The 23009-nt window shown below is 45.2% G+C and overlaps 1 protein-coding gene across 6 annotated transcripts in view; it reads right to left on the bottom strand.

Annotated features, from left to right (window-relative positions):
- Positions 1-23009, bottom strand: part of KCNT2 (potassium sodium-activated channel subfamily T member 2) — a 366405-nt gene that overhangs the window by 105548 nt on the left and 237848 nt on the right. For all 6 annotated transcript variants that reach the window (XR_008307289.1, XM_053250672.1, XM_053250674.1 and 3 more), the window contains exon 15: positions 7502-7610. Coding sequence is in view for 5 of the 6 variants with exons in the window: in XM_053250672.1 (XP_053106647.1) it covers positions 7502-7610 (109 nt within the window). In the remaining variant the exon portion in view is untranslated. The remainder of the gene's footprint in view (positions 1-7501; positions 7611-23009) is intronic.

Below are 23009 nucleotides of genomic sequence, written 5' to 3'. Positions count from 1 at the left end.
TGAAGAGGTGCTGAGCATTCACGCCATCAATAGTACAAGTATGTAACCACCTATTTATACAATATACACCTATATTTGTACAGTGCCTTTCAGTTATCATAACTGAGTGAACAAAAACAAATGCAAATTTATGTTGAAGTGTGTAAAGGATTTTGGGGTGGGGGGAGGTTCATAAAAGAACAATTAAAATGATTAGTGGAGAGACACATTTTTCGTACAAGGAAAGGCTTAAGCACATGAACATTTTTAGATAGGAAAAATACAACTAAATGTGAGGTCAGGGGGAGACACAGTGGTGGCACTAGAAAAAGAATAGGGCAGGGGGAAAGGGGAAAACATGCATTTCTGGGCGGATGAGCTATGCCCTACATATAGGATTTCTGAAACAGATATGGGAGGAAACTACTTGTCTGAGGGGGGTGCTTGCCCCACTCTCTGAGGCCACTCTTGGAGAGACATGATGAAGCAATTGTTTTCAAACTGTAGGCCTAGGAACTCTGTGGCTCTTTCTAAGCTTACAGAGGTTCTTCAATGAGAAGATCAGTAATGGATGTCAAGCTTCCCCAGGGGACAAACTTGCCCACCATTACTGATCTTACACAGCACCATGCAGCGGCAGAGGAACTCTAGGAGTTTTCTAAGGTGCACTCTCAAGCCTAGTTCTCACAAACAGTAGATGAGGTGATAAACCTGTGTATGGGCTGCACCACATTAGACCGATAGCGAAATAATCCCCTGTACATAGGAGGCTCTTTGCCTCCTCTACAACATGCTAGTTTTCTATGTGTAAGACAGTCTTTCTGATTGGAATAGCATTTAATCACATGGGATTCACGGGCAGACTGAAGTGGTGGAAACCCAGGTTTACCACTTCATTTGCTGTTTGTGAGAATGAGGCCACAGAAGGCAATTATGAGGCCTAAACAATACTTCATGGCCACTGTGCCTCTTACAACCCTCTCCTATCCTAGAATCTTCTGCTATGTGATTTGCAGAGGGTCTCGGCAGATATGCAGGGATTCCTCAAAAGGGCTAATGTAGAAAAGATTTGCTGATGGTAGAATGTTTGAAAACTACTGTGACAGAACAACACTCTGACATCTACCCAACATTGGCTGTCCTTTGCTGTCAGCTGAGGGCTGACAAAACAAAGTGGCCAGTTGCTAAGGTTGACTTTCACAATGAAGCTGCTTGCTGCCCGATTGGGTAGCGTGGCTGCTTTGCCTCCATCCCCCTGCAAGAAGCATGGGATGCAGGCAAAGCCCAATTGGCTGGCCTGCCAGTGAGGGGGTGGAGCTTTAGGCCCACAGTCTGACTTGGCATCTCCAAGGCTCATTCCGCTTTTGGAGGCAAGCGAAACAGACGCGAGCAGGCTGCAGTCAGCAGCATCAGCGTCCTTGGAGGTTCCCACCTGGATCGGTGGGTGGTGGCCATCTAGCCCAGACTCTGGGGGTGACAGTGGGGTGGTTTTCAGGAAAAAAAACCCCCATGGTTTGGAAGGGTACCCAGGTTGGGCTAGGGCGGCTGGGTTGAGGCCAGGCCATGCGGCCTTGGAAGCGGTGCTGCAACCAGCGGGTCAGGCGTCTCCTGGGGGGTTCCCTCCTTGAACGGTGGGCAGGGGGCATCCAGCTCGCCCCTGGGGGCAGCAGCTGGGGGTGGTGGTTCATGGACCCCCCTGGTTTGGGGGAAGGCATTCTAGGGGACAGGGTGGTTTGGCGTAGGCCTTCCCATTGTTGGCCTAGCACCAGTAGTGGATGGCTGAGCTTGTGATTTTGGCGTGGTGGCCAGTGGGGTGAGGCTGTTGCTTGGCGGTCCCACACAGCTTTGTGCTTGGGGGGGGAGCATGCTTTGGAAACTCAGTAAGCCTTGGGCAACAGACACTCTAGTGGCTAGGCCTTGGTGTTGGTACCAGCACGACTTCTCATGGGGCCCAAAAAGGCAAAGGGGAAAACTGGAAGGAAGCCTGTGCAGCCACCCCGGAGACCTGCCCCTGTGTCTGATTTGTCTTCATATGAAGACAATGATATGGGTACTATCAGGCCCTTATAGCGTGCCTGGAAGCTTTGGAGAAGGAAAAGCAGGGGGTGCCTGTGGGGAAGGATAAGGGTGATCCCTCTGGGGTGTCTAGGGCCACCAGGGGTTCAGAGAAGGCCAAGATGATGCAATCCTTATCTGATAGACTAGAAGCACTGGAAACAATGAAGGCGGGGTCTGCGGCAGCGCCAGTCAGTCTGCCTGTTGACAACACAGTGGTCACACCAACGATGGATCCCGCAAGTGGTGATGGGCATGCGAGGGACAGACATGGTGAGTCTTTGCACTACACGCCACCATGGGGGGTGCCCCCCTTGGGGTCCCCATATGGCCTGTTTGGTTGGTACCCCGGTCTTTATGGCCACCCAGCACCCTACAGTGCCTGCACACAGGTTTGGCTGCCCAGTGGGGCAGGTTCAGCAGTGCTCCCTGCTGCTTTGCCGCCCTTGGTCAGACAACACAGACATACAGTGACATATACCCGCCTTGTGACTCCTCTCTTCCCCTTGGGGACCATCTTCTGCCTGCGGTGAAGGAGCGCATCTGGCAGGGGGAATTTGTGGATATTTTCCAGTTGCTCTTTAGGGAGCTGGTGGTGAAGGAGGGTGAGCAGAAAAGGGAGGAGGAGAAATCCAAGCGTAAGCCCATTGAACATAACTGGACTAACTGGTTATTGGCATACACAGTTTACATGGGTGTAGTTCTTCAGGTCCATACATCCAAGGGTCCTGCTTTGGTTAAATACTTGGGTATCATTCGGTGGAGCTACATGGACTTCATGGGAAGCCTCTGGGAATGGTTTGGCTGCTCCTTTCGCATGCGGACAGCCCTGAACCCGGCTATCCCATGGGACAAGCAACACCAGGAACTATGGTTACTGATTATGGCACCTTCCAGGCCCATGCAGGGCGAGCGATCAGACAGTGGGCACATAATCTCCAGAACTCCCGCAGTGCAGCCCTCTGGTTCTGCTGCTGCGCAGGGGGTTCAAGGCACCGTGCTGTGCTGGAAGTTCAACGCAGGGGGTAGGTGCAGCTGCCCACCTTGCCATTTTTGGCAAGAGTGTGGCTTTTGCAGAGGTAAGCACGCCAGCGCCCACTGCCAAACGATCAAAGGGTTCCAGGGATCCTTCAGGGGGCAGCCAGGCAGTGGTAGGTTAGGTGGTGTTGCCCCACACGCTGGCAAATCTGCAAAAGGGTGCCAGCCCGATTAGGCTCCCAGTGCTGTCCCGCATTCTGCAAGATTACCTCCTCAAGGCTAAAGCAGCCTATTTGTTATCAGGTTTCAGTTCCAGGTTTTGTATCCCTTGTTTGAGCCCTAGAGTTAGTTATTCAGCCCCGAATCTGAAGTCAGTTCTGGGCATGGAGGCGGTAGTCAGTAAGAAGATCCACAAGGAGGTAGTACTGGGTTGGGTGCTTGGCCCCTTCGAGGAGTCACCTATACCTAACTTGCGCATCTCCCCCTTGGGGATGGTGCCTAAGAAGGCTCCTGGGGAATACAGGCTAATTCACCACCTTTCCTTTCTCTGGGGTGCTTTGGTAAATGATGGTATCCCAGCTGAGCTCTGTATACATCTTTCGACGAGGCTGTCCGGGTTGTTCGCTCCTGTGGACGCAGCATGCAATTAGCGAAGTGCAATACAGAGTTTGCATTTTTCCTGCTCCCTGTTCACCCAGATAACTTTAACCTCCTTGGTTTCGCCTTTCAGGGCAAATATAAATACATCGACTGAACCTTGCCCATGGGCTTTTCAGTTTACTGTGCTGCCTTCGAGGTGTTAAGCTCCATGCTGGAGTGGGCGCTCCAAGCCAGGGTTGGGCTGTTAACAATGGCTGACTATTTACATGACTTTCTTTTTGTTAGAAGGGCGGGGACCACTCAGTGTAGGCATCTATTGGAGTCCTTTCAGGGTTTGTGCTTAGAGCTAAGGGTCCCATTAGCGGGTGACAAGATCAAATGCCTGCCCCAGTGCTTACGTTCCTTGGTATAGAGTTGGACACACGGTCCAGCTACAGGCTCCCCGAGGCTAAACTGGCTGCCCTTAGATTGTTACTGCAAGACTGCTCACAGGCGCGCAAGGTCATGCTTCACCAGCTGCAACAACTCATAGGCCACCTTAACTTCACATGTAGGGTGGTTGCACCCGGTTGCCCCTTTTTAAGAAGGGTGTTCGATGCCACCATTGGGGTGAAGACAGTGCACCATCACATCAGGATCACTGCCCCTATGCGAGAAGACCTGGATTTGTGAGTATCCTTCATGGAATCCTACAATGGGGTGTCCTATTGGAGGGACTCACTCTTGCTGGAGGCTGAGCTCCAGGTCCAGTCCTATGCTGCTGGTGGGCTGGGCTTTGGAATGTATTTCAAGGGGCGCTGGTGTGCTGGGAAGTGGCCTGAAGCTTGGGTGTCAGCCGGCACCACCAGGGATTTAACCTTCCTGGAGTTTTTCCCTATAGTTCTGGCTGTACACATCTGGACTGATTCTTTTAGGGACAAAACGGTGTGCTTCTAGTGCGACAACCAGGCCATGGTGCAAGTCATTAACCGGCAAACCTCCAGATCACCTAGGGTTATGGCCCTAGTCAGGTCGTTTGTGCTAGCAGGTCTTACCAACAACACCCTTTTTGTTACATGCCACATACCGAGCGTACAGAATAGCTTGGCAGATGCACTGTCTCGTTTCCAGGTACAGTGCTTTTGTCAGCTGGTGCAGGAGGCCAAAGTGTTGCTCAATGAGATGTCCGTGTGGCTGTGGAGCCTTGGCACCTAGAGGCACATAAAGCTATCTTGGCCTTGCTGGTCCTAAGCACACGGGCTGCTTACTCTAGGCAGTTCAGGAATTTCCAGGGATTTAGGGGGCAGGTAGGAGTGGGTCAGGACTGCCCCCCGCCCGCAGAGCATCTTATACAGTATCTAGTGCACTTGAAGAATAAGGGTTTGTCTCCTAGGGCCATGGCGGGTTACCTTGCTACCATTGCCTTTTTCACCAAAGTGCAGGGCTTCAGTGAAATAACGGGTGATTTTAGTGTTAGAAGGATGCTAGAAAGTTGGTCCAGGGAACATCCAGCCCGGGCGGATGTCCGCACGCCCCTTAATCCCCCTGTAATTCAGGGTGCAATAGAGCACTATGGCACAGTTTGCCCTTCTCCCTATGGGGTGTCGCTCTTCCACGCAGCTATGCTGGTAATTTTTTACGCCTAACCTACTTCACAGGGTTGTTGTGACGAGAAACTTAAGTATGTAGTACACCGCTCTGGGCTCCTTGGAGGAAGAGTGGGAAATAAAATAAAATAAAATAAAATAAATAATTTTCTTCAGGGCCTTTAGGGCCAGCGAGCTGCTTCCCAAGGGGTGAGGAGGTTCCACTGCCAGAGCAGTTCAGTTTGGGGACATGACTTTGGGGCAAGTTTCAGTCAGGCTTCAGCTTAGGTTTTCTAAGACCGACCAGCTGGGCAAGGGGCAGCCTGTGGTGCTGCACCAGTCTAGTAATCCGACATTATGCCTCGTGTTGGCACTGAAGAATTATGCAGCCTTCCGAGGACAGGGTGCTGGGTGCCTCTTTGTCTGCAAGGATGGTAGGCCCCTCTCCCAATACCAGTTTTGGACAGTGGTGCGTAGGTCCTTGGTGGTGGCGGGGACCCTCATTGAGCGTTTATCACTTCACTCGTTCCGTATTGGTGCCGCCACTGCGGCTTCCCAGCTGGGATTGTCTGGCGAGATTATTCAGTGCATTGGCCGTTGGTGGTCCAGTATGTACAAGCAGTATGTGTGCTTGGCTCGATTATGCTTATATGGTTCTCTTCTTACAGGCCCAGCGCAACCGGCTGAGAGGGCGAGAGTCCTTATCCTGGGTCATTCAATTGTGTTTTGGGCCCACAAAATGGTGTGTGGAGCATTGCCCGGAACACAACTAGGACTGGGGAAGTTTGCATGGATCTCCTGGATCGGTCGGCGTGGGATGGTAATTGCCCAGTTTTTGTCCATGCTGCAGGACTTTCTGTCTGCTAATCCTCCACCGGACATCCTGGTGGTGCACATGGGTGAGAATGATTTAGTCATTGAGTCAGGGCTGGTCATTACCCATAGCATCTGCACCGACCTCCTACAGGTTCTGGACTGGCTTCCTGAGCTTATTGTGGTTTGGTCCAATATGCTCCAGCACAGAGTTTGATGGGGTGCCAGGAACTCCGGACAGATTGAGAGGGCTCGGCGGAAAGTTAATGCCCATATGGCATGTTTTGCTTCTGCTCTTGAGGGCGGATATATAGTTCATTCTGACATTGTTTTTTCAGTTCCCGAGTTGTTTAGGGGTGACGGAGTTCACCGGTCGCCCAAGGGGACAGCATTATTTCTGAAGGGCTTGAGGCAGGGATTGGCAGCGGGTACTATTGATAAAATTAGGCTGCTCACCGCCTGATTGGGTGGCGCGCTGCTGCTTTGCCTCTGTCCCCCTGCAAGAAGCACGGGACACATGTGAAGCCTAATTGGCTGGCTTGCCCATGCAGGGGCAGAGTTTCAGGTCCTCTGTCTATCTCGGAGTCTCCAAGCCCCATTCCACTTTTTGGAAGCACCCTCCCTCCTTCCCTCCCTCCCTCCCTCCCTTGGTACAGTCTGGGTGCAAGCTGGTCGTCTCTAGAGGCTAGGCAGGAATTTGGGGGGCGCTCACCTGATTGGCCTGTGGTGTGCGTCCTTTTTTGCCTGCTCTGGTCTGTATGGACACTAACTAGGTAGTTAGTTGATCCTTCATTGGTCACAATTTGGCAGGTACAGTGCGGTTTGGGATAACATCTGAGGTTGGTGAGCACCTGTAGGTAAGAGTTTGGCTATAACTCAGACAGATCAACTCCCTAGAGGCTGGGCGGCTCAGGGAGGCCTGGCCTGGACCAATCTACTCTGTCAGGCTTAGTTCCCCAGAATGGCTAGGCAGCTACTGGGGGGTGCTGCTATGGCAGAGGCCTGGCATTAGGCCTGCTAAGCAGCTCCTGTTCTAGAGCACTGGGGCTGTCTGGAGCCCTGGTGCACCACACTAGGCTATGTGGAGACATGCCCTGGCGGGAATGCCTTTAGATACTGCACTGTAGGGGTGGAGAGCTAATCCCTGTTTGTTAAGTTCCTTTGAAGTTTAAATAAATTGTGGCCCTTGTTTACTCCAATACCTTGGTGTTTTGTGTCTTCTTGGGATACAGGGCAAAGGATTAGCCAAATCATGAAGGATATATCCATCAACAGTGAAATAGAACCACCATGTACAGAGACAGTATACCTCTGAATATCAGATGCTGGAAAGACACAACAGGGGACACAACAAAATACTCTGCTTGTGAACTTTCAGATGTCTCTAGAAAGCTGCTGGATACAAAATGCTTCACTAGCAGACTAAACCATAGTCTGATCCACCAAAGCAATTCTTACAGTCTTCAGCGGAAACATCTTCTGAATGTGGGTCACCAGTGTCTCTGGCTTACCTGCAAATTTGATGTGGAACTTATTTTCAGGCTTCAGTATCTGCACATAAAGAGGGCAATTTGGAGCGAAATCTTTAACTGCCCAAGCTCTTAAAATTGTTTGATGATCCTAGAATAAAGAGAGAACACCATGTAAGATATAGAAGTCTTCTTAAAGGCAAAAAAAGGAAAGATAAATAATGAATCTCATCAGGCCGGTTAAACTAATATGTCACTTTCATCTGGCATAGTATCAATTTTTTAAAAAACAAGAGAAAAATAACAATGAGACCTCATGTTGAGAGAAACCATTTGATTATCTATATATTTAATCCCCGTAGACGTGTCTCAGCCTCTGTGGGGATGCATCCCGGCAACTCATCTGATTGGCTGGGCAGCGGAGCGGAGGGACACACCTGATTGGCTGAGGCGCGTCTGTGGTGGTGGACAGAGGCGGCAGTGGGCCTTGCTGGGCCATGGAGGCCAGGGCGGCGGTGGGCCTGGCCCGGCCGGGGAGGCCGGCGGCGGCGGGCCCGGCCTGAACGTGGAGGCTGGCAGCGGCGGGCCCGGCCCGAACGCGGAGGCCGGCAGAGGCCCGGCCGGAGACTGGGACGGGAGGGAGAGAGGTAGCCGGCCCCACAGAACGCGCAGATGCTCTGTGCGGGGGTCGGCTTGTACTATAATATTAGCTACTGGCCTGCATATTTTGTTGTTCTTTTATTTGGTATAATGAAAAAGAATGCCCAAAAGCTATTGTGCCAATAATTAATCCACTATTGTAGAAGTAATAGACAGAAGCTACTGTCAAGAATAATACCAATTACTTGGAAGATTATAGCAGAAACATTTTTCTTAAACACTTTTAAATATAAATCACGGAGTCTTGGGAACCTCATGTGGTTCACTAGTGGTTCCTAAGCAGGTTGGGAAACAGACCAAGCAACAGTCTTTACTTTATAATTCCCCTTGGCCATTAATAATATAATTAGCATTTGTATATAATCATCATTGCATTTCTATACTGCTTCAAACAACAAAACTAATGCATTTCAGGCAGTCATAGTGCTTCGCTATTACTCTCTCAGCTTCCCTTCTAATTGACATGGGTTTTGATCAGGCCAAAGCTCTCATTAAACAGCACATAATAGACAGAGAGCCACACTGATCTAGGCAGGGCACCAAGCTTCCTCATCAGTGAAGGACTTGAGTATTCGGCCTTCCCCGTGCCATACCTAACACACCTGGAAGTCCCAAAGCACAGGAGGGCCTTCACTCTGGATGCCACACCCACCTCTCTGCAGTGCTTGAGGGACGATACAGAAAGATTCAACTCTCAAAGCAACAATTCCCCTGTGGCTCTGGGCAAGCGGAAACAACAGAGCACATCCTCCTACAATGCTTGTACTTCAGGGACATCCACTCCACTCTTATCTTACCATTACTGCACAAGTACTCTGGTCACACAGGACAATTCTACACCTCTCTACTGCTTTCTGATGCTAATCCCACTTTTTAAAATTACTTTTATTTGATATATTTATATCCCACCCAAAACTTACATCTCTGGAAGGCTCACAATAAAATACAAATTACAACAAAATAAAAAGGCTAAAACCACAATTTTTAAAAACAATGTTAAAAATTATCAAAACAGTGTCTAATAAAAAGCTTTAAAATGTGTTTTGACAGACTTCTTAAAACTTGTCAGAGATGGGGAGGCTCTTCTTTTGGCAGGGAGCGCATTCCAGAGCCTCAGGGCAGCAATGGAGAAAGGCCGTCCCTGAGTAGCCACCAGATGAGCTGGTGGCAACGGCCGACGAACCTCCCCTGATGATCTCAATGTGCGGTGGGGTACATAACAAAGAAGACCTTCTCTTAAATACCAAGCTTTCACATATAGTGTTGTCAGGTTCTGGGTGGCAGCACTCAAAATTCATCAGATGATGATCACTAGCTCATGCTCAGCACCCAAATTTACCGCTTAGCTCCAGTGCACCCACAGCTCATTAACAAAGCATGCACCAGATAGCTTTGTTCCTCCTACAGCTATTTTGGTCCCTTACTTTTATCCTTCTTTTAACTGCACCTTTATATATACTATAGTTTACAATCTCACAATTTTATATTGCAGTTTTACCCTGTTATGTCTTATGTTTTTTATTCCTCTTACACCTTTTATGATTTTTATATCTTTTACTCCTTTTACTCATTGTAACTATCACCTGCCCTTTATGCTGGTCTATGACTGTAATAAAGATTATTCGGTTGTACTATCTTAGTAATAGTAATATGAACCCCAAGGTATGCCGGCATTATTATCATCCCCATTTTGCAATTGTTGTGGGAGGCCATGATTAGCTGAACATTCACTTGCCTTAGGCCACTTATGTTTGTGACTGAGACGAGAATTAAAGTGGGGATTTACTGGCTGATGGCTCACGCTTGTAGCTGCTACACTGGCTCTAAATCTTAGATGAATATTTGTTATGCATCTGATGTTGCAGACAGTCATAGACAAAATATCTATAGCAATGGTGATACAAGATTCACATTTAAGCTAGCAATGAAATATAACAGCTTGAATGTTTATAATTCTACACCAGGGCCTGTATTTGGGGTGGGGGGAGGGAGCAAAGGGGCAGTTGCCATAGCCCCGCACATGCAGCCTGACCCCCATCCAAAGTTCGGTTCAGTATATGAAATGATCAGAACAACCATTCTCATTCAAGGCAGTAAAACCATTCAGTTAAAATGTAATGCAAGGATCAAGAGTCATTTCAGTATTTAGGGTTATTACATGGACACAGAGTGCAGTAGCTGAAGTGAAGTGTTATGCACAACTGTGCAGACATTAAGCTCCACCGCATGTATGGAGCATGCGGTGAACATTTGTCAGTATGTCAGCCAGTATGTCAGCCAGAGAGAAGAAAGTGTTGGTGGGCTCAAATGCACAATTCTGCCCCCACTCCTGGGCCTCTCAGAGTCTTAAAAAGGCCCTGCTCTGCAATGATAGAATGTTCTGGAGGGAAGGTGCCGCTATCTCCTACAATTAAGCTGTTACAACTGCAGCATCAATACCAATTAAAACACCTTATTTGCTCAAGCCTTGATGCTTAATATAGTCTACCTTATATTAAAAGACAGTAAGGGAAAAAAATGTTTCAACTTTCGTGTTACAAGGAAGTGATTTGTCCTGTATTGGTGATGAACATCTTGGCATATTGCCTCCACACAAATCTGGTAATGACTATTTACATCCCTGACTATTTTAAAAAAAACATCTGAAGACCTACCTCTTCACTCAAGCTTTTTCAGCTTTTTCAATTTGTAGTTTTAAATTTATACTGTTTTGATTTTATACTGTTTTTAAATTGTTAAACTGTTTTAACCTTTTATATTTGTTTTAATTGTTTTTATGTTGTTAACCGCCCAGAGACGGAAGTTTGGGCGGTATACAAGTTAAATAAATAAATACATACATACATACATACATGAAGGCACATGTGCTCCTGAGGCAAAGTGTATAGACTGAGGGGAAAAACCCCTCATCCTAAGAAAAATATCAAAGGAAAATATCCCCCCAGCAAAAAAAAAAAAAAGAGAGAGGTTTCTTAAGAAACAGGAAATGGAGAAGCTAATTTACGTATTTTAATGTTAGATATGGACCTGTTTGGGTCTTTATAGACACCTATGGAAACTGTCTTTTAGTCACTATGCCTCATATTTCTGCCTCAACAGATTTAAACGCCATGCTTAAGAACTGCTCACTTCAGATTAACACAGCCACTCTTCTGTCATAATTAGGTGTACCTGATGGTTGACTTGTGGGAAAGGTTGGCAATATTATTACCCTGCTATCTGAGTAAAGTGGCACCTTTTAAAGTGGTGACTATTACATTTAGCAGGGGGCGGGCAACAGTCCCTATCCAACCTCACATAGCATCCTTTCAGTAGTTGTTACTGGTGTTTGCTTTATGCTTCTTTTTGGATTGTGAGCCCTTTTGGGACAGGGAAACTTTTCTGTATGTAAACTGCTTTGAGGACTTTTAAAACTGAAAAGCGATATATACATGTTTGTAATAATAATAGCAATATCAATAATTGTGCACTCTTTGCTATAAAACACAATCCAACTACTTTAACATACATAGAGACAAGCATTTTAGCAAGAGAGAACATTTGATGGAGAAAGTCTAGGGGAAATGCTGATGTTCACACAGAAGCTTTCTTAAATTTCAACTATTCCATAGATATGGAATATATCTCCACAGAAGTCCAAAGGTTATTATTCTATAACCGTTAAATTATGAATTAAAATGTACTGAAAATATAAGACTAAGTATTTTGGGCCAAAATAGATTTGTCAAATAACATTTTTCTTTAAATGTGAGATAGGATTTACTCATTAAAGGCCAATGAATTCCCTTAATTCTCAAGGTTTTATCATCTTGAAAATTAATACGAATATAATTTTCATTTCGTAAGTCTACAATCAATTGCTCTTAGCAAATATGAAGAGCTTGACTCCACAAGACTCCTCTATTATATCAAATCACATGGTGTTAATACATTAACATGTTCAATTTTTGAAGTGCTGTTAACTTCGAAGACATTATTCTCTGAGCCCCATATCGGTTTTTATTTTTCAATTGCATTTTCAAAAGTACAATTGAGGGTAATTTCCAAGACCTAATGATGCTAGGGAATGGAATGTCGTGTCTAGTCATACATTTGCTAGTGTGAGAAAAAAAGAGAAAAAGAATAGAATGATCCATTTATATTTGTGGTATCAGCAGACAGAAAAGGCTTCTACAGTCTGGAACACAAAAGCAAAATCTCAGCCAGAAATTGAAGACAATTGATAATTTCAAATGACAGTGCTATTGATTTCAAGAGAAGCAAGATGAACTATTTTTACTGAGAATCATAAACATAACAAAGTTACAAGGGCCAGCTTCAAGATGTTGGAGGCCACCAACATCTTTGACAAACAAAGCCACCAGTCCCTTGATGTGATATGAAAGAACACTTCTGCACTCTATGAATTGTGACTAGGAAGACAATTTTTAAAAATAAGTTAAGCAGGTCCTGAAGTGAGCAAACTTCCTTAAATCAAAACAGCCTAGTTTTTACTGTATGCTACCTTGACTTCCAACTTTTGGAAGTTGGAAGTCAACTTTTGACTTCCAACTTCTATAAACACACACACACACACACACACACACACACACACACACACACACACACACATATGTATGCCAGGATATGAAACAAGCATTATCAGGCTAAAATGCCAAGGACATTATACATCTCAAATCTCAGCATGTCTGAGCTCATTCACAAGGAAAGCTTGAGGAAAATATATTGGGCAGCAGCGATATAGGAAGATGCTGAAAGGCATCATCTCATACTGCGTGGGAGGAGGCAGTGGTAAACCCCTCCTGTATTCTACCAAAGAAAACCACAGGGCTCTGTGGGCTCCAGGAGTCGAAACGACTTGACAGCACACTTTACCTTGTATTACTTATATATAGTGCTACTAGATATAAAAGTTATATCAGGAATCCCAGAAGCTCAGATGGGTGGCTTGTCAATGATTTCCTCACTATAGATAGATAGATAGATAGATAGATAGATAGATAGATAGATAGATAGATAGATAGATAGATAGTTTTTAGTTTTAAAAGAGGAAAGCTCAAAGCTCTAGGAATATAAACAGCAGCATAGAGCAAGAAAAATTGGAGGTACTTGTAGAAAATTAGGCTCTGGGTCTCAAATATGAGTAGAAAAAAACAAATGAAATGTTGGGTCCTCGGCTTACATCACATGGGAGCAGTTGCAGTACTGCCCCTGCAGTAACAGGAGTTGCTTCCAGTGGTGAAGCATCCTATGTGGCTTTGAAGCTGAGCCTACCCCAAAATAAATAAAATAGATCATCTACCAGAAGCCAACAACCAGGAATCATGAAAATATATTGCATCATTGTCGCATTTCCCAATTCCAGTTGCATCAGTTGTCTGAACGACAACTAGAACACTGCCGTCTGTTCATGAGGCTGATGAAATGCAACCTCTATTGGGAGACTCCATAGAGCATGCACGGGGAAAAGGGTGGAGGGACTACTTTAGCTTTAACACAATCTGCATGAGTGAGGCTAGCCTCTGTTAGGTGAAACCCCCGGTGAGAGATGAGGGTACTCATCACTTTCATTTCTGCTTCCCTTTTTCAACAAGCAATAATTGGAAAATGAACTTCAGAATATTTATGTTGACCAACAAAGTACCTTTAACCTATAGAACTGTTACAAAACTAGAAACAGTTTATGAACTTGGGTTGATTTTAACATTTCCTGTAACAACCACATCTTCTGAAAGAAGTATGAACACCTTAAAAAGAATTAAAAACTGGCTGAGAAATTCAATGGCAAATGAAAGACTAAAATCCCTTAGTTCTATTGCCATTGAAAATAAGTTCATAAAGGATCTTATGAGTGATGAACATTTCAAAGCAACAGTGACTGATACCTTCGCAAACAAAAAAAATTGCCAAATCGATCTCATCTTCAAGAAAGTTTAAGGTGAGTTTCTTCTTATTTATTCTTCCTAAATAATTTTAATTTTCAGCCTCCCCAGTTCTACCTGATTAGCTTTGCCACTGGTTGCTCCTTCCTGCACCACCAGGACATCATGAGCAGCTCTGGGGCATGTGTAATGGAATCTTTATTTCAGTCATCAACCAGACAAAAATACAAGACAATAGATATGTAGAAAGGGGGCATGTCGGAGGTACATATCCTTCTACCAGCATTGCTTGTTTCTGGGACAGGTGACACTGGTGTTGGGAGGAACCTTGACATACGCTCATCCCACAAGGTCTGAGGTTTGTCACATTACCACAATAGTGCAGAATGGAGTGAACTGCAGTAACTCCCATGAGTTACTGATGACTTAAGTTACATGACTTAAGAAGTGGGCTTTAGAGATGAAACCCCTTTACCTGTAGGTGGGATGGGATGCCCCCATACTCAGCTAGGGATACTGATCCTGAAGCACCTTATCCTCACACCTCTTCAAGAGATATTTCAAAATTAGCCTTATTTCTTCCTGTCTGTTTGCACAGTAGCCATGAATAACATTGTGACAAGTATGCTGAGGTACCCTACAATCTGCTCAAAACTTAACCCCTCCTGTCCTGTTCCTAAACATCACAGTTTCTATGGAGATGTGCTAACTGAAAGGTAAGCATTTGCCAAATTGGTTTGTGGGGTGGGTGGGGGGAGAAAAACATATCATGCAGCCTATCCTGAACATCATGGAGCTGAGTTATGGCTCCTCTCCCAAAAGATGCAGCTGCCCTGGCTTGTATAAGATTTTTGAACCCTGGGCCACACATACCCTCAACAAAAATCATGCCCACATTCCAACAGCTAAACCCCCTCTTTACAGAGCATCCTTCACTAAGCACTTTTCTCAGAAAGGCTTGAAAGACTTCTGCTTAAGACTTTGGAAAGATTCTGGCAGTCCAGGGGTGGAGCCACCATTGGGTGAAAGGGTTCAAAGAACCCAGGCCACCAATGGCGAAAAGCCGCCAAGAGAGCCCCGCCCTGTGTGGCTCGGGCTCCATAGGAGCCCAGAGAGAACTCCCCCCTCCCACGCTCGGGCCACCGAGAGCCCGGGCAAACTCTCTGCCAAGTATTTCAGGCAGCTCCAACTGCCCAATAGAACGTTTTTCCCTTCTTCTCCCTCTCTGGAGGAGGAGAAAGGGGAAAACGTCCTATTAGGCAGCTGACCCTGCCTGAAATGATGCGCCGAGAGCTCATTCGGGTTCTCAGCAGCCCAGGCCACGCCCCCTTGTCATGTGTCATGCGCACGGGCATATTGGAAGCGGCCGCTGAGCGGGGCTGGACACAGGCCTCTGCTCGGCTGGCTCCACACCTGTGGCAGTCAGTGCTAGACAACACAGGCCAAGCAGTCTATTTCTACTTAAATAGAAGATAGGTTCATATGCCTGCAAGTAGCATATTTCCCTATCCTGTGTAACTCCTGATCCAATAGAAATGGTTGAGGGATTCAAAGGATCATCATGAGCCCTTGAACTTCTACATCCTTTCATTCTTATCTATGTTTCCTGATTTTCTGAATATCTTCTTTATATATAATTCTTTTAAACATACCCGTCTCTAATCCCATGCGTGGCAGCTCTCGCGAGAGTTCAGGATAGCGATGGGGATGGCCGGGAAGGGAAAAATGGCGGTGGCAGTAGACGGTCAGCGGCTAAACAAAACACCAGCAGGCAATGGTACGGCTGGCAGGTGGGGGGGGGGAGAGGGCAGCCAGGCGGGTGGCTGGCGGGTAGGGGGAAGAGGGCGGCTGACCAGGGAGAAAACTATGGCAATGGCAGTGGGCAAAGCGGGGGGAATGGCAGCGGAGGCTGGCAGGGAAGAAGGCAGCGGCAAACTAGAGGCCAGACCAGCCGGCTGCCATGTGGGGAGATGAAGTGGTAGCTGGCCGCCAGGCGGGGATGAAAAGTCTGGCCGCCAGCGACTGAGGGAGAATGAACTGGGGCGGGGAGGGAGAATGAACTTATGGCTGCAGTCCAAGACGCAACTCCAGCACTTCTGGGAACAGACCAGGCTTTGCTGTGCCTCACTGGCAGGAGCGCCCAAGGAGGGCAGCTGCTGAGACCAGCCCTGAGCACCAGGCCTGCACTGCACCACCAGCCTCCTGAGTGAGTGCTTCTGTCCTGGGCTGGCTGCTCTCAAAGGCTGGTTGAAACACAAAATAGGATGACAGACCTCTGCTGGAATCCACACTTCACCAAAAGTAATGACGACCAATGCAATTCGGGCCGGGGGGGGGGCGGTGGCCTGAGAGGATCCTCTACCTGTGTGTCAAAAGCAATGCTCACAGCCTCAGAATAACCGGGAGCTTCCTTCCACTGACCCTCTTTCCTAAGACTAAGAAGGAGTCCCGCACCCCCAGGCCAGGGAAGCCCTTCACACCAGCTCCCTCCCAAGGAGACCATAAACTGGAGTGGAAGCTGGGGCGGGGGTTGGATAACGAACTGGGGTGGTGGGGAGAGACAGAGAGAACTAGGGATGCAGATGCTCTGTGCCAGGTCAGCTAGTTATATTTTAAAAGCACAAAACATAAAATGCATAAGTATGATAAATCAGCCTGAACAGACATAGCCCTCAACAGTACATTCGCTATACGATTTCTCTTTAGAAACCAGAGCAATTCCCTCTTTATTCTTAATGAGTACCACTCTCTCAAAACCCATTTTTCCATTCAGAATAATAATAAATAAATAAGATCAGCCACACTTTTTTTTTTTTTTGGCCTTTGGTTCTTCACACCAGTCATTCATATTCTCTACCACATTTCTTCAAAAGGCTGCGAATATGATTTGCACATTTATACTGATATTTCCTCCTACTCCCTGAAGTCAGCTGTGAATATTCGCACAGTCTGAATGAAACCCACACACATTTATGTTTAAAATGTGACACATCTTAAATAAAGATAAAAATCCCCCATTTCCCCCCATATAAGAGATGTGTGTATTTCAGAATGTTTCTTATTTGCCTATTTACTGAGAAATGTTTTCTCTGCTGCACAGATGGTCACTCCTGCTTTCAGGAGTTGAGGAGGAAGGACAAAGAGCCAGTGTGATAATGTGCACCAATGTGCTATGGCAGCCTGGTAAGTTATGTTATGTTGGTCACCAAAACCATGCACTCCCCTTTGTCATGTAATTTTAGTTGGCATTGGGGAAGCAAGTCTTTATGTTTTAGCCCTGCTCTCAGAGATAAAAATGGATGTCTTGCCTGAGGGCACATGTCCACATCCACCTCTGCCTTGTGCTATCTCTTTCTATTATGGAAACAAAATCTAAGGTGGAATTACTCTTATTGCTGACTTCCTTTCCTCACTTTGCCTTGTTTAAAGTTGTAGTCTCTTTTCACCCACCTGTTTGTGCTTACGGTCCCTTTTCTCCACCCACTTTCTCTACTGTGTGCATAACTGCATACAGTAACTCTTGTCATGATCTTCTCAGTAAATATAGAACAGCTTCACACAGAAGCCCGATTCACACATTATGTTCAAAGCATTTACAATCTGTGTACAGATCTGTGCGCATGTAATGTTATTCACATTTTATGTACAATGCACATACAGCAGTACACTTCCTATCTGTATTTGAGAGGGTCTGCACTTAGGTCCAGTTTTAAAGTGAACACATTCACAGTCATTCTCACAAAAACAGGTCCATGTGCACAGACACTTGAGCACACTTACAATATAATGTCTGGATAGGGCTAAGTCAATATGAAACATGTTCACCACATGCACATAAACCTTATACTAATGTTTCCTACAGCAAACATGTAAAGTATGAGCATAAATACTTGCAGACACATCTTGAAATATTACTGTAAACATATCTGAGGACCCTGGTCATAGGAACATAGGAAGTTTCCATATACTGAGTCAGATCATAGGTTCATCTCGCTCAGTATTGTCTACACAGACTGGCAGTGGCTTCTCCAAGGTTGCAGGCAGGAATCTCTCTCAGACCTATCTAAAATCTTGGAGATGCCAGGGAAGGAACTTTGAACCTAGATGCTCTTCCCAGAGTGGCTCCATCCCTTAAGGAGAATAATCTTACAGTGCTCATATGTAGTCTCCCATCCAAATGCAACCAGGGTGGACCCTGCTTAGCTAAGGGGACAGGTCATGCTTGCTACCACAAGACCAGCTCTCATCCAGTCAGCAAAATACATATAGCATGCACATTGTTTCCAAAAAGCATGGAACTGCCCAGAGGTTTTCTTCTGATATTACTAAAGGTTGAGTATCCCTTATCTGCATGGGACCAGAAGTGTTCCAGATTTCAGATTTTGGAATATTTGCATTATGAAATATCTTGGGCATGAGATCCAAGTCTAAACATGAACGGTTGCTGTATTTTATAAAAACAGAGCAGGCACCAACAGAGCGCCAAAACAGATGCCAACAGAGCAGGCGCCAAACTGAGCATGCACTCTTTGCTCTCTCTTGCAAAGCAGGGATGGAGGAGCCCTCTTTGCTGCCTCCTGCCATGGGAAGGCCAGTTTAAGGGTTAACCTGAGGGAGTCCAGGTTCCTAGAGAGGCGACTGGGAAGAAACATTCGGCACGGCACCTTCCTTTCCGGCCCCTCCCCCGAGAAAGGAGCCTTTGTGTCTTTTCCTGCCCACGGGATCTGCAGTCCCCCCTTTGAAGAAGATAACTCGGTGGTTGCCAATGTAGGTGGGGTGTGTGGGGACCTCATAGCCACAGGAGGAGGCAATGCAAGGGAGGAAAGCAGGGAGTGGTCCTGGGACAACGGAACCAGGAGAGAAATGTCCTGGGTGGGCAATGAAGGGGATGAGATGTGTGCAGCCTTCTGAAATAACTAAGTTTTGACTGCATGTTTAAAAGGAGCAAAATTGGGAATCTGTGAGCGAGTGAGCTGAGACGTTCTGTTTTTTTGTTACAGCATGGTGTCCAGATTTTGGAGCATTCTGGATTTCGGATGTCTGGATAAGGGATACTCAACCTGTATGTTTGCTGTCTAAAGTGCATTAAAGTCATTCCCAAGAATAACACTTCAGAAAGACTGATGCCCATATTTGCTTGGAACTCAGAGATAGGTTTTTTCAATCTGCTTCTAGGATTCATGGCTTAGCCATGTCTGTCTCATAAGTAGATAAGGATTGTAAGTGCTTTCAACATTATGATTTTTGTTAGAGGAACAACATGCCCTTGCAGTCCTGGATTTTTATTTTTATTTTTATTTGAATAGGTCTTTAAACACAAAAAAATAGAAAATCCTGAAACAGAGCACATGTATTAACTCCCCCCACCCACACTCTTTCCAGTATATCAGATTTGTATTTATTGTGTATATACATAATTTCTGGCCCAATATGTATATTTATTGCTGCATATACATAATCTCTGGTATACAACAGCTCATTTTCTTTCCATTGTTCAGTGATTTTCTTTCAAAATGCAATTAAGAAAAAGATTTAAGCACATATGAGATGGGATGAGCTAGAAGGAGGAAATGATACAAATGTAACAATTATATCATGTCATAGGAAGCTGCTAGTCAGACTAGCTCAGTATTGTCTACACAGACTGGCGGAAGCTTTTCCAAAGTTACAGGCAGGAGTCTCTCTCAGCCTTATCTTGGAGATGCAAGGGAGGAAACTTGGAACTTTCTGCATGCAACCATGCAGCTGCTCTTCCCGGAGTGGCCCCATCAGTGAAGGGAAAACATCTTTCAGTGCTCACATATAGTCCCCCATTCAAATGCAAACCAGGTCAGACCCAGCTTAGCTAACAGGACAATTCATGCTTGCTACCAAAAGACCAGCTCTCCTCCTCCTGTCACCAGGGGCGTATCTAGGGGTAGGGCAGGCAGGGCACGTGCCCTGGGCACCACTTGAAGGGGGGGCGCCATTTTTAAAAAAATATTTTTTTTAAAAAAAATGTCTGCCAAAAACAAAATGGCCACCATGCATGCTCAAATGGCCTCTGTGAGGCCCTAGGTCTTGCCAGGCCTTGCAGAGGCCATTTGAGCATGCACGATGGCCATTTTGTTTTCAGTGGCCATTTAAAAAAAAGATTTTAAAAAATGGCCATTGCACATGCTCAAATGGTCCCTGCGAGGCCCTAGAGGCCAGTGGGGGGAGGAGGAACCTTTGCAACCCCGCCCAGCCCCCCAAAGGGGCTACAGGTAAAAAAATAATAATATATAATATAAGTCACTGTACACATATTCAGATTGGCACTATGTACAGAGAATCAGAGCTTGTGAATACTGAGCTGATGCTTATGAGCTAGGATTGTATTCATTTGCTCTTACTTTGCTTCTTGTGATAAGTGAGTTAAATGTGATGTCTTGCTAATATGGCTATTAATGGTGAATTTGTCTTTGAATCAGTGTGAAATCCTTAATATTAAGGCCCACTGGGAGTTTCTTGCTCTCTTTCTCTCATTTTAACTGTCTTTCTGAAAGACTAGAATATATTCCAAGCAGTGACACAGTTTACTCTGCATATCCTTTAATTATTTACACAGTATCTGGGAAAAGTCAAATTCTCCATTTATTTTTAAAACTTATGTAATGGTGATGCTACAATACATAGTAGAGAATTAGACAGGCACTTCTGTTTAGTTTTCCAAGTACACCTCCACATAGTATTTGGGTATTTCATGAGCCCCAGCATACTGAAATTTGTAGTTTTCAAGCATTTTTTGGTCTGGCTAAGTCCGCTGCTAAAATAGTTTTTGAAAGATTAAAAGATTAACGAGCCTGACTTGTATTTTTCAGCTGATATTATGGTAAAGTTATCTGAAAGATGGGTGTCAGATGCTTGGACAGGGGGCGCAATTTCAGTGTTTGCCCTAGTTGCTATTTTCCCTAGATATGCCTCTGCCTGTCACAAATAATAAGAGCAGCTCACATACAGCGCAACGTTCCATTCATGTTGCAATGGAATGTGTGTATAGTTGCACAACCACGCTGTTTGTGCAAATGCAAAAATTGCACAAATGGAGCTGTGTGATAGGCAGTGATCTGGAAATAATGTCCATCCATTGTGAAAATGTATTTGCACTGCATTTGTGCAAAGAGTGCTACTGCACAACAGCACCCATGTTCCATTGCAACATATACAGCACGTTGTGCTGTGTGTGAGCCTTTGATAGGTGAAGTCAATGTCAATGGCCCTAAGGAACACTCCACTGCTTTGTACTGGAATCATCATTACATGTTTCCTTGTTGGTATGTATCTGGGACCATCAAAACAGCTCTTACATTTACTTACAAAATTAATGAAGAAATATTTGTATTTCACTGAGAAGGGAAAGGATCTATGGACTGTAAAGGTAAGTAATGTATTCAGGAAATATATAACCATTGACCTACATTCTGCTCTAAAAAGGTACCTCCTTCAACTCTGAAACTACTGTAGGGCATGCCTTACATGAATAGGAACTGTAATTAGATGATGAGAATGCTGCCTTACTGACAAGGAGAAGACCATTTCACAGAGCCAAGCACCCATGGGATAAGCTGATCAGGGAATTTGGCCCAAAGTTGCATTGTTAATTAAGCACCTATTAAGACTTCAGAATGGGTGAATTAATGTCTCTATGAGCATATGCCCCACCATACAAGCTGTTCACACATACACTTTTTTTAAGTGGCAGATGGATTAAATAAGCAGAGGCATATGTGATTTTTATTTTCTCAGCTGTTATAGGGCTCCAATTCATATGAATGAAGAGGCAAGCAGAGGGAATCACAAATCTTCAAAGGATTTCAAATGTTCATATTTCTAGCTGTCTCCTGGCACCTCCCTTTATACCCAGCAATCCATTAAGATTTATAATGTTCAAGACAGAGCTGGTTGGCAAGGAGCTGCTCAATCACACATGAAGATATACCTCTCCTGTTCAGGAAGCACAAAGCAGGGATGTGCAAATCGATTCGAGTACGAACTGATTTGTACCCAAATCTAGCTGATTCGGGTGATTTGGAGACAGAACAAATCACTCCTGTGGTCCATTGTCTAGATTTAGGACCAAATCGAATCACGCCAGATTAGATTCAAATTGATTCGAGATTCAGATTCCTCATTCTTTTTAAAAAAAGCTAAACTCTAGCCCTTGTAGAAGTGGAGTTATGGAGCAAAATGTGCGGTCACTATTTTTCACTTGTGTGGATTCTTTGGTGTATAATAACTTTTCATCAATGAATCCCTATGAGGATTCATTGCACACCTTCATTTCTTCTATTCATTTTGACTGTCTTTGGCATTGCCAACTGTCAGCTGCCATGTGCCAACTACACCCCCCTCCCACCCAGAAGGCAGTGGGGTGCTACTCAGTTTATGTTCTAGGAATTTTTTCAATTCTTTAGACTCTTTGGTATCTAATAACCTTTCCTCATAATGAATCTCTATGAGGATTCATTACACACCAAAGAGTCTAAACACCTCAAAAAATCCTAAAATATAAACTGAATACCTCGTGGCTTGTGGGCACATGGGATGCCACTAATTCCCCACCCCCACCAAAATGAATAGAAGAAATGAAGATGTGTAATGGAGACACCAAAGAATCTAAACACTTCAAAAATTCATAAAAAATAAACTGAGTACCCTAGTGTGTGGGTGTGTGGTGTAGTTGACACATGGCAGTTGATACTGTCCAATGACAGTCAAAATGAACAGAAGAAATGAATGTGTATAATGAATCCTCATAGGGATTCATTATGAGGAAAAGTTATTAGACACCAAAAAATCCTAACACTTGAAAAATAGTGACTGCACATTTTGCTCCATAACTCCACTTTACAAGGGCTACAGCTTAGTGGTGTTTTTTTTTTTTAAATTATAGCTGGAGATCCATGTTAGGGTTAGGATAGGGCGACTTCAAATCCCCATTATTTCCTAAGGTGGGGGGGAAAAACAACCCATCAAAAATCAACCAG

The sequence above is a fragment of the Hemicordylus capensis genome, chromosome 4 (genome assembly GCF_027244095.1).
Source record: "Hemicordylus capensis ecotype Gifberg chromosome 4, rHemCap1.1.pri, whole genome shotgun sequence".
Classification (NCBI taxonomy): Eukaryota; Metazoa; Chordata; class Lepidosauria; order Squamata; family Cordylidae; genus Hemicordylus; species Hemicordylus capensis.
Note: the sequence above shows the minus strand (reverse complement) of the source record. Positions and strands in the feature narration are given on the sequence as shown.